This window comes from Hydra vulgaris, chromosome 09 (assembly GCF_038396675.1).
Source record: "Hydra vulgaris chromosome 09, alternate assembly HydraT2T_AEP".
Lineage (NCBI taxonomy): Eukaryota > Metazoa > Cnidaria > Hydrozoa > Anthoathecata > Hydridae > Hydra > Hydra vulgaris.
In genome coordinates, this window is record NC_088928.1 from 27,127,764 (window position 1) to 27,140,000 (window position 12,237).

A 12,237-nucleotide genomic window follows, 5' to 3' on the forward strand; every position below is an offset into this window, starting at 1 on the left:
ATATATATTTATATAGTATTAGAAATTTTACATTTAAAAAACTAAAGTCATTATAAACAACTTTTATGTGCAGTGTATATACATGTACACGCAGTGTACATAAAAACTTTTATGTACACGCAGTGTATATACATGTATAGTATATATGTACAAAGTACATTGTATTTGTGTTCATTTTATGTTTTTCGCACACAAATAATCTGCTAATTAAACAATATGAGCATTATTTTAAAATTTATAAAAATAATTAATTTCAAGAACAAAAATAATTATGATTGTACTAAAAATAAACTTATTATGTATTATATTAGTTTATAAAATAACTAAAGTTTAACAAAAATAAAAGTTTTTCAAGTGAATACAATCACGTAAGTATTTCACATAAAAAACGTGGGAAAACAAAAAACTGTTACAGGTTTATTTGACCAGAAAAGTTTTGTTTATTTCACAAAGAGCTATTTGCCGTTTGTGTGAGCAAGTTTTTGTTTTCTTTTACGGTGTTTATTAAATACACTTATATCGTCACCAAACACATCGCCAGTACGCAAAGCAGATATCAAATCATCAAACTCGCCAGGACTTCGCTCAGATAATGACCTGCGATCATTTGAATTTTTAAACAAAAGTAATTTACTTGATGATGTTCTCCGATTTCCTTTTTCCTAGTAGTTAAAAAATATTAGTCATTTAAGAAATTTTATAAAAATAGAAATCTTTAGGTTTAACTGTAGTCAGTTTTTAACTATTTCTATAAATAATTTTTGTGCGGTTATTGCTAATATTTTTTATTACCATAACAATTTAAAAATTACCTCGACATTGGCTTTTCTTGAATCATTTTTCTCTTTTTTGAAAATAATATTTTCACTTTTTACCTCCTAAATTGTAGAAATATTTTTTAAGTTGATTTATAAATTGTAGAAAATATCTTTTAAGTTGATTCATAAATTGTAGAAAATATTTTCTACAATTTATGAACCAACTTAAAAGTCGATTTATAATCATTTTCAAACGCTGTTTATACCTAACTCTTTGGGCCTAATCTTTTTTTTGCTGACGCTTTCTTATTAACTTGTATCCATAAATATTATCTAACAATTTTGCTTTATGAGTGCATCATTTTTTAATCATTTTTTTTTCTTTTGATGATTTATTTTAATTATACATGATGATTAATTTTAAACAATATTCATCCCGACGATTTTTAAACATGTTAACCAAAGTTGCGTCAATTGCTGTTGCGGCAGGGTATTCCATTGAAACAACACAATTTGTAAAGAATTTCTCTCTCTGCATGCAGTCCAGTACTCGCCTAATATAGCTCTTTTCTGCTCAGGGGTTTTATGTTTAATAGGAGAAACTGTTTTGGTAGCACGGTTTTAGACTTTCTCTAGGACGTCTATGGATCCCTGTTGGTAAGGTGACCATGTCTGGATGGCGTACTCAAGGTGAGGTTAAACATACCGTGGTATAAAGCTCTTTCCACAGTAGTAAACTACAACTATGAAAAGTTTTTTTAGCCTCTATAAGGATTGGTTTGCTTTTGCAACAGCTGCCGTAACTTGAGCTTCGAGTTTAAGGTCTTCCGAAATTAGAACTTGCAGATCTCTTACTAAATGAGTAACTGTAAGTGCAACTGGCAGGTTGTTTTGTCATGGCATGAAATATTCTCATGTTGATATTTTTTTTCTCAGTCTATATGTATCACTTAACACTTCTCGACATGATTATCATCAGCCATCGCTATGACCATTCGATAGCTTTGTTTATATCTGCTTGAAGTAGGTCAGAGCCCCTATCCGATTTTATGATGTCAATGATTTCGCTATCATTAGCGTAGAGCTTGCTCTAATGTTTAAATTTGTCAAGAAGATTTTTGATGTACAGAACAAACAGTAATGGTCTTAAAACTGTACACTGTGGTATGCCGCTGGTAACATTTTTCCAATTTAAGGTGTGTTCACTGATTACAACTCTCTGCCGCCTTCCTGAGAGCCATGCTTTGATAACGCATAAAGCTCATCTTTGATTCCATAACTTTGAAGTTTGTGGAAAAACAAAACCATGTTGAGTTTTTGATATCAAACCGTTTAAAAATAGAAAAATATATATATGTACACACACACGTACACACACACATATATATATACATACATACATACATACATACATACATACATACATACATACATACATATATATATATATATATATATATATATATATATATATACATATATATATATATATATTTGTGTGTATTTGTATTATTTTTGTATACATATATACCCACAATTATATATATATATATATAAATATATATATATATATATATATAAAAATATATATATATATATATATATATATATATATATATATATATATATATATATAGCAACAACAAAAACAAAAATAATGAAGTAAAATGCAATTGTTAAAACAATGCACATGAATGGAAAGTGTTGATCCACAAACATTATTTATAAAGGCATCATTGCAACTAAAGATCAGTCCATCAAGTTTATATTGGATTAATAGAGGGTAAGTAGAAATCCAGATATAATAACCACAAATTAACTTTCAATAACAAAAAAAAAATACAAAAAGTCCATTACCCTATTTTGCTTGGGATTTGAAAACCAAATTTAACAATACCCCTAGTTTCACATGGTCTATTTTGAAATTTTGAAAAAATTTACAATTATATTGTATCTAAAACCTGAAGAACTTTTGAATAAATGAACAAAAATTATATCCAATTATGCCATCATGAAAATAAATTTTTATTAAAAATTTACAAAGCACGCTACAAACCCAACTAATCTCTAAAAAATATTTTTTTTATTTAATACATCTCTAAGCTAACTAAAAAACCATTTACATACATAGCTCATGTAATACTTCATAATTTAATTAATATCTTTATATTTTTATATGTTTGTGCATACATTATGTATAATAATAATAATAATAATAATAATAATAATATATATATATATATATATATATATATTAATATATATATAATAATAATATATATATATATATATATATATATATATATATATATATATATATATATATATATATATATATATAAACTACCTCAAAAGATACCAAGAAGCTGTAAAATATATTGAAAAATTCATCACTACTTAGAGATTTTGCATCTTCGCCAAAATGAGCTATTGTCATGTTAAGCTAAAATAAAATATTAATTAAAATAATAAAGTAAGTTTAACAAAACAATCTATACTGAAGGCCTATTCATAGCGCAAACATAAGCCGTGACTGGGGGTCTATTATTTTTCCAGATTATTAGCAACTCTGCTATAAAATTTGTTGGAGTCAAAATATGACTATTAATGAGTTTATTTATAAATATTAGAAAAATTAAAACAAAGAAAATATTAGCATATATTTTAACAACAAAAAATACAAATCATTCTTTTCTAAATAAATTTATGAACTGATAAATTTATGTTCTTTATTAAATCTTAGTGTAATTAGTGCATAAAAATTGTTTAAAAATATATTAGTGTGTTCCAATCCTTCTGATTAATTTCAAAAACATTAAGAAACTAGCAAAATGATGTCACTCAAGGACTTATGACAAGCTTTATCTTTTATTGAATGAAATAAGATGAAGCAAAAAAAACAACAACCCATTGACATACATTGTCTGGTGAAATTTTAAGACCGCCACAATCTATAGACTAGGTAGTCACCAAACTTTTCATAAAGAAGTAATGTTTGATTGAACAAATTGTTTTCATTATATTCATTTCTACATACATAAACAGCAATATAAATCAAAGACATTTTGGTAGTATCAGAAATTGATGACTCTAGTTTTTCTAAATTGTCAAATAATTCACTACCTGCTTCGCATAAAACATATGTGCAAGAAGCACACTCATGACCTGAGCTAAAATCAAAAAAATATGTTGGTATTTAAAGATAACAACAGTGATGTGTGTTTTATATGCAATTTTTCTATAGTTTGTTGAACATTTATAAAGTAGGCATTCCCAGAACCTTGTCTCAATTTAACAAATTCTTCTTCTAAATGGTCACTTATAAACATACCAAGAAGAACGTAATCATGACTAGTTGCTAATAAATGTTAACATAGCTTGACAGTGCCATAACAAGTATGGTGATTTGTTTATAAATATTGCAGTATCCTTAGAGTTTGAAATTATTTGTGAATGGGTCAACAAGACATGATATATCTTATCTGAAAAAACTTTAAGGCAAGTAGATACATTTTGTCTTTCCATTGGGTTGGGAGCTGTTGCAACTTTATTGAAATTTGAAAATTTGACTAACTTTTCTGATTCGAAATGAAGTAAGTATTTAAGGCGTTCTCACTTAGCTGTTCTTTTAATACCATTATCATTATACACTATTTTCCCAGTTTTTTCTGTAAGCTGTAAATTCCTAATGTTTTTCAAAAGACGAACTAAGTCAAACAGTAAATACATCCTATCTTCTGTTTCCAAGGTTTTTCTGATATAATATGATATGATTTAAAAAAATGTTTGGTTTAAATGATTATTATCACAGATAACAACTTTTAAATCACCAGAAGATGATATTATAAGTTTTATGCTGGAGTTTATTTGTTCAAATAAAAAAATTAAAATTAATTTTGAAATTGAAATCATTTTATACAGAAACCTTTGAGACATACTATCATAATTCCCAACACAGTTTTAGCCAATAATGATGGATCATCTATAGATTTATCAAACAATGTTTCACCATGGTAAAGTATCATTTTTCTAACATATATTTGATCATGAATACTAACACTACTAAATTTGAATACTAAATTTTTTGTTTTTCTTCAATGTTTTTAAAAATTCAAAGAATTCAAGAAACTAGCATTTTTAATTTTGCTAACTTTTTATATAATGCGTGTCAAAGTGATGACAATTGGAAATCATATATTTTATTTCCAATTAAATTTGCAGGCATATAATTTGCTACTGACATAGACATAACTAATATTTGTTGTTGAATGTTTTCTTAATATGGTGTATCTGAGTATGGCTGAATAATGTTTTCTTAATATGGTAAGTTTTTAAATAATTGAATTTTTTCTATTTATTGAAGTATTAAAGTCTTTTTTGATGGAAAACACTATTTCTGGGGTATAATCTGGGTTTTAACCTTGGTTCAATATCTCATATTCATCAATTATCTTCCTTACAACCTCGAAAGTGACTTTATTTGCTAACAATACAACCGTATGTTTCAGTCTTATCAAAAAGGTCTACTTTTTGATCACTTAGACAGCCGATCTTGAATGTATCCTCAGCATGAGGATACATTCAGCATGAGGATATATTCAACATGTGGATACATTCAGCATGAGGACAGATAAAATTCGGTTATTTTATAGTAATCTTTATCACAATAATTTTGATACTTCATGAATGACAATACTCTCTTACTGATTCATCTACTTTACATCTTTTGAGCTATCACCTTATGTTCCGCCTACCAAAAATTCTCATGTTTTTCTGATTCATATAACTTGTAGCTTTTAGGTTTTCTGTTCACTGGCTCCTAAAAAGTGCTCCTAAACTTACATTATTATATTTATTAAATTCAGTTGGAACTGAATTTATTAAATATAATAATGGGCAAAATAACTCATAAAATATAATTTTAAGTTAAAAGTCTCTTTTTGGAATTAGTTAGCATTATGATTGAAATATTGTGAATCATTTAACAAAACAATCATAAACTCTAATAACCAACAACAACACCCCTACAAAACTACTAGAAAATTGTGATTGAATAATAAAATTATGTTTCCTTTAAACCAATAGTGTTTTTCAAAAAACATTGCTTATCAAGTCACTATATCACTGGCTTGGTACACAATGTTTTAATCTAATTATAAACATTGTGTTTATAATTTACCATATTATAAGTAAAAAAAAGTAAGTTCAGCTAAGATGACAAAAAGAAATCTAGTTACAAATATTTAGATAAAGATTTTGAACTCATTTGCCACTGGTCTGTGTATAAAATGGAAGATAACAATATTCACAAAAAATTTTTTTTTTATACAGCATGTAATTTTTGTTATTGTTTCTTAAGCATATGAAATTATCTGATAAATTTTACTTAAATAATAACTTTAAATAATACTTTTGTATTGTATGTATGTATGTATGTATGTATGTATGTATGTATGTATGTATGTATGTATGTATGTATGTATGTATGTATGTATGTATGTATGTATGTATGTATGCTTGAACAGAAATTTGCACAGACATTTTCCTTTTCATTTCTCAAAAATCAAAATCAAAAGGGTAACAAAAATACTAATTTTTAAAATTTATTTGATATTTAGTCATCTGTTCATAAGTATTAATACATTTTGGCATGCTTTCATAGAGTTTTTGAAAGTACTGCAGAGATTGCTGAATCCACCCTTTTTTCTTTTTTGCCATCAGTTCTAGAATAGAACTGAAGCATGTTTGATGAGTCTTTGATTTTATTTCCTTCCAAATGACTTCTATTGGGTTGAGATCTGGGCTGTTGCAGGGCCACTCTAACACAATAAATCCTTTGCTCAAGAACCATGCCATTAATTATTTTGATGTGAGGCAACATGCACCATCTTGCATAAAGAAAGTTGATTGATGAATTTCAAAAGAGTCCCGAAGTTTTTGTTTCAAACACCTTATATAGCGTTTAGAATTCATTGTTTCATTTTTAGGAATAATGTATAGTGTTCTTGCCACAGAACTGAAAAAAAAAAGCACCCATCATTACTTGGAAAAGTGTCTGTTAAAATAATGCAAGTTAGGCTAAAAAATACTTTTTGTATTGACATGCCACATGGTGGTATATCAGTAAAAAACAAAAAGTATTGCTTTTTGTTTTGTACTGTGTACACCATGTCAGTACTTTTGTACTGACATGGTGGCATGTCAGTACAAAAGTACAAAAAGCATTGCTTAGGGCTGAATTAGTTAAAATAAGAACTGCATTTGCTCATAGGCATAAGAATTGGCACATTGCCATAAATCAAAACCAGTGTTGTTACAACATATGTCTATTACCATGATCAGTTGAAATTTGGACAATTTTAAATTGAGTTTTCTCAAAAACCACTTAATCAATTGTTATGATTTTTTTTATAGTGATGCTAACATAATTAGTGTTCTTGTGTGTGAGTGTAGTTTTGTTTACTCATTAGTTTTTGCAAGTTCCAAAATCAACTGTTGGAACTATTATGAAATGTTATAAGGAAAATAAAACTGTAAATAAAATCAGGAAGTGGTGAAAAATCAGATTATTTCTAAAAAAGAAGGCAAAGTCAATAGTCGACTCAATTCCTCAAAATTCAACTCAGTCATAACAAGATTTAGCTACGAAGTTTCAATGCAATAAAGCTTTCATTCAAAGAGTATTCAAAAAAGAAAATCTGAAAGAACATTACAAGAAAAAATTACCAAAAAGGTTGATGGAGAAATCAAGACAATTGAATAAGCTAAAAATTTACTTAAAATAATTACAAAAAAAAATTTATGCATTTTTGAAGACGATGAAACTTACTGTAAAAAAGATCACTTGATGCTACAGGTAATCAATATTATTATCAGTCGAAACATTATAAAGCTTCTGACAAATTTAAGTACATTTGAGTAAGAAAATCACTTTTGAGTTCCTTGTATGGCAGGCAATTTGCAGTTGAGGTTTTAAAACCTCTCCTTTCATAACAAATCAATCTTTGACACCAGATCTATATGTGAGAGAATGCTTGAAAAAACGACTTCTTCTTCTAATGAAAAAGCAAATATAAACAACTTCTTTCTCTAATTAAAAAGCACAAATAATCAACCTTAATTTGGCCAGATCTGGCATCGATCCACTATTCCAAAAAAGTAAATCAGTGGTATAAAAAAAAAAGAGTCAATTTTGTTCCAAAGGATGCTAATCCACCAAACTGTCCTGAGCAGCGAGTTATCGAATCTTACTGGGCTAATTTTGAAGGGAATATTAAGGAAAAAAGGCAAATGTGAAAATAGTGTTAAAAATTTCCGAGGTTTAAGGATTAATGCTACAAAAAAGTGGCACAAAGTAAATCTGTGGAGATAATGGAGGGTACTTTACAAAAAATTGAATTACTTGCATGTTGCAAAGGTAAGGTTATATTTATTTTTGTTGAAATAAAAATTAATTATGTAATTATGTAATTAAATAAAATCATTATAAAAAGAAAATCATTACAATTGGTTAAGTTGTGTTTGAGAAAACTCAATTTAAAATCGTTCAAATTTCAACCAATCATAATTATAGTAGATCTGTCAACACATTTCCAGACATATCATCTTTTGATATATTTTATGCCTTTTATTTCCTAATGACATATTTTGATATAAATTTGCCTGAATTATTTTCTGCCAATATAAAATATGTGAGACATGTTTTCTGTCAACATATTTTGTGATAATTTTATGTATGAATTTTTTTTCTGCTGACATAAAGACATATTTTGACATAATTTTATTTTGGACACATTATATGCTTATATTCTTAAAATAAAATCAAACTAGCAATTTAATAGTGCATTTTAGATTAATTTGGTTAATAAAATGAAAATATGTTAACAAATTAGTTGCTTTTTTCCAATCAATTATGTTCCATAAAACTTTTATTGTAAATTATTTATAAAAAACAAACTTTTTCATATGTATCATATGCCAGTATTGAAGCTCCTGTAAAAAGGTGTGAACTTTTTATTTGCATATATGCAAATATTGCAATTGCTTTTTATTTGCTTTTTATTTTATCATGTCTTTTGTTGTGTGTGTGTTTCATTTTCTGTGATAAAACTGTTAGGACTAATAACACCTAAAATAAAACCAAAAAAAGTCAAATCACTTCAAATACAAAATGGGGAAGAGGGTTGATAAAAATACCACAAAATAACACATGGGGAAGGGGAGAGGCCTAAAAGGTCAAGAAATCACGTATTATTTAAACAGCCCCTTTATTTAGTTAAAAGTCGAAGCTCAAAGGTTTCCATAATGAAAACTGAATCTCAAAGAATTCTATGAAAAAAAAAGGGATCCTGAAGATAAAAGTGATTGCATTATTTTCAGGACTTTGTTATTTAAAGTTAAGTTACTTTTATATATATATTTTTTTTTGTTATCAATTTTGTTTTATTGGTCTTATCACAGAGCACAGCGATGTTTAAATGAAGTTTATAAAAATGTAAATATTCTTGCCTCCACTTTTGTGAAGGCAAAAAGATTTAATATTAGTCAAAATAAGTATTTTAAATTTAATATAAGTCAAAAAATATATTTTTTGAATTTAAAAAATATATTTTTTAAATTTAAAAAATATATTTTTAGGTCATAAACATATCAAATTATTATTTTTAATAATTTCTATTATGTTTTAAAAAACAATGAAATTTGTACGCCATGTCTTCTAAGCACAATATAACCTTTAAAATATGAACTTCACCTACAAAAATATTGTAATAATTTTTCAGCTAAACAATAAATAAAGATCATAAAAAACTAGCAACTTCAGACATTGTGTCTCTATTTAGTTACTTTAAATATTTTGCCTTTGTTACTTCTTCAGTTAAACAGAAAATAAAGATCATAAAGCAAGTTACTTCAGACATAAAGTCTCCATTTAAACATTATGTTGTTACAAGAAATTCTTATTAACAGTGCAGTTAAACGTATTTTGTTTACTTTTAATAAAAAGTATTTTTTTAAATGAGCAACTGTAAGAAAAATATACTTTAGTCCCTTTAGAAATCTGTTCACATCTGTTTTTTAATTTAATACTTTTAACATATTATTCTTAATATAATAATTACACATGAACAATCTTTTTATTGTATATTAATTTTGAAAAGAATGATTATATTTTTTTAATTCTGCAAAAAATATTCATATTAAGAAGAATAAAAGGTAATAACTCATAGTTAATAGTAATTTTTAAATGGTTTTTTAAAATTATTATTAATTAATAACTATTACTATTATTTAATAAAAAATAATTCATAATTGTACTAAAATAATTCATAATTGCACTAAAATAATTCATAATTGAACTAAAATAATTCATAATTACACTAAAATTACATGCAAAATGATTGCAAAAAATGAATTCAACAAAATCGCATAAAATGTTTTGAGTGAAATATATGTTGAACTATTTATTTCTTTGTCATTTTTTTACTTTATGTCAAAAATGGAGAATAATTTATTAAAAGAACAAGTTAAAACTCTATTTGAAATTAATAAAGAAGGTGGAAAATATAAAATGTTCAAAAAACTTAACAAAGGCAAGTAATCTCAAAGATCATCTTATTCTAAAACACAAAACAGACCAAATTGTATTAGAAGCTAATTAAACTTCAAGGAATCGAAATGATGATGAAATTCAATTAATTAAACTAAAAAAGCTAGTTTTTGATATCAATGAATTAATATGAGAAATGATTCAAATTATTGATGCATAATTTGTATTTGGCATCAGCTGAATTCCAAATTGTTATAAATCATCACAGCATAAAACGCTACATTAAACATGCATGTGAAAATATTTTTTTGCTCATAATCAAAGAAACAAATAATGTTCTTATATTGATGTTTGATAACACTTTTAACATTAAATCAACATGCTTAATTTAAAGACAAATTTGAAGAATTGTAAAATTGTAAACTTATGAGAATCGTCATGGTAAAATTATCAAAAATAAACTTTTCATAATCATGGTTAAAAGGAAAGATTTAGGTAAACTCTTCCAACCAAAACAATATTTTAAAAATAACCTATTGAATGTTTTTAAGTATTTCGAGTAGGCAACTTTTGTAAATTACAGGCTGAGTAGTTATTCCATGGCAAATCTTTCAAAGTAAGTTTTGAACAACTGTTTTCTGTGCTAAAATACATGAGTCGATACAACCCAGATAAAACCCTCAGATAAAACCCATATGTGTCTGTGTGTGTTTGTGTGTGTGGTAAGCTCTTTCTTGGTCGGAATTCTTAAATTTTTGGTGAAAATTAATAGAAATGTTGTATTTTGACAACTATATTTAATCGATATGTGCCAGAACAGATTAGATCTAAGATGTATAGTGGGTAAAAGGACTTTTTAAAAAGATTTTAACTAAAATCAGGTTAATGCTGTTTAGCAAAATTAATCTAAAGAATCAAAAATGGTGTTCTTTAGGTTCACTATTAGAAGTAATAAAATAATTTTGAAAATTATGTAAAAAAGAGAAAAGTTTCTTTAAACACTATAAAAACCCAAAGCAAAAAATTATATCCTTTAAAGTTCTTGTTTGGACATAATACGCTGATAAAATCATGCTAATTCCAAACAAAAGAATTTGAATAATTTAAAAATTGCCTAAACTACACCGAATAACAACTATCATTTTTTGAATTAAAAAAAAAAAAGTTTATGGGTTTATGACAAAACGAAGAGGAAATATTAAAATCAATTAAGTTACACACAAATAAATAATTTAATAAAAAAGAAACCTTGGCATCCATTTCACTATACATCACTTCTACCTCTTTTAATGAGAAGTTACAAAACTTTAAAAAACTTGTTATCACTGAAATGAAGTTGTCATTTTCATCTTTGATCTTATTGTTAATCTGGAATTCTAATTCCTAAAAGAAAAATTATTTGAAAAAAAAAGAAAAAGAAAAAGAAAAAGAAAGGAAGTAATATATACATTTTAAAAAATTGAAATGAAAAAAAAACAACTTTATAATAAATTATCAAGTTTCATGTCTTTCTGCAATCATCAGCCATATTATTCAAAAATATAAAATAAAAACCATTATTAAAAAATACAAGTTTAGCATTGCAATGGCATATGACATTATATACATGTGATCCGATATTTGCTAATCACCAGAACCAAAGTGAAATAGTAAAAAAGTTTTCCTATGCCTGCATGCTGAAACCAATTCACTTTTTTTGTTCAGTAGTGATTCACTATTAAAAATCATAATAAAATAATTTTCATAAATACAAAGGTTTCGCTTTTTTGTGAATGGGTTGTAAAATTGGCATCTTTTAATTATGTTCCACTTTATTATAGGCATGTTACCTGCATTCTTATATTTCCAGGCTTATTTGGAAAGTTCCGTATTATTTCTGTACCTGGTTGCATTAAAGGATTTAAAGTGGTTTGCAAACCTAAGCTTGAATGT

At 26.2% G+C, this 12,237-nt stretch overlaps 1 protein-coding gene across 2 annotated transcripts in view; it reads right to left on the reverse strand.

Moving 5' to 3' along the window:
* Positions 1 to 275: 275 nt before the first annotated feature.
* The window catches only part of LOC100201451 (disheveled-associated activator of morphogenesis 2), a 105,707-nt gene continuing 93,745 nt past the window's right edge, over positions 276 to 12,237 (reverse strand). For both annotated transcript variants that reach the window (XM_065805203.1, XM_065805202.1), the window contains exons 26-29: positions 11,554 to 11,688; positions 3,106 to 3,201; positions 813 to 878; positions 276 to 662 (exon numbers count right to left, since the gene is read on the reverse strand). In XM_065805203.1, the coding sequence (XP_065661275.1) occupies positions 456 to 662; positions 813 to 878; positions 3,106 to 3,201; positions 11,554 to 11,688 (504 nt within the window). In that variant the 3' untranslated portion in view covers positions 276 to 455. The remainder of the gene's footprint in view (positions 663 to 812; positions 879 to 3,105; positions 3,202 to 11,553; positions 11,689 to 12,237) is intronic.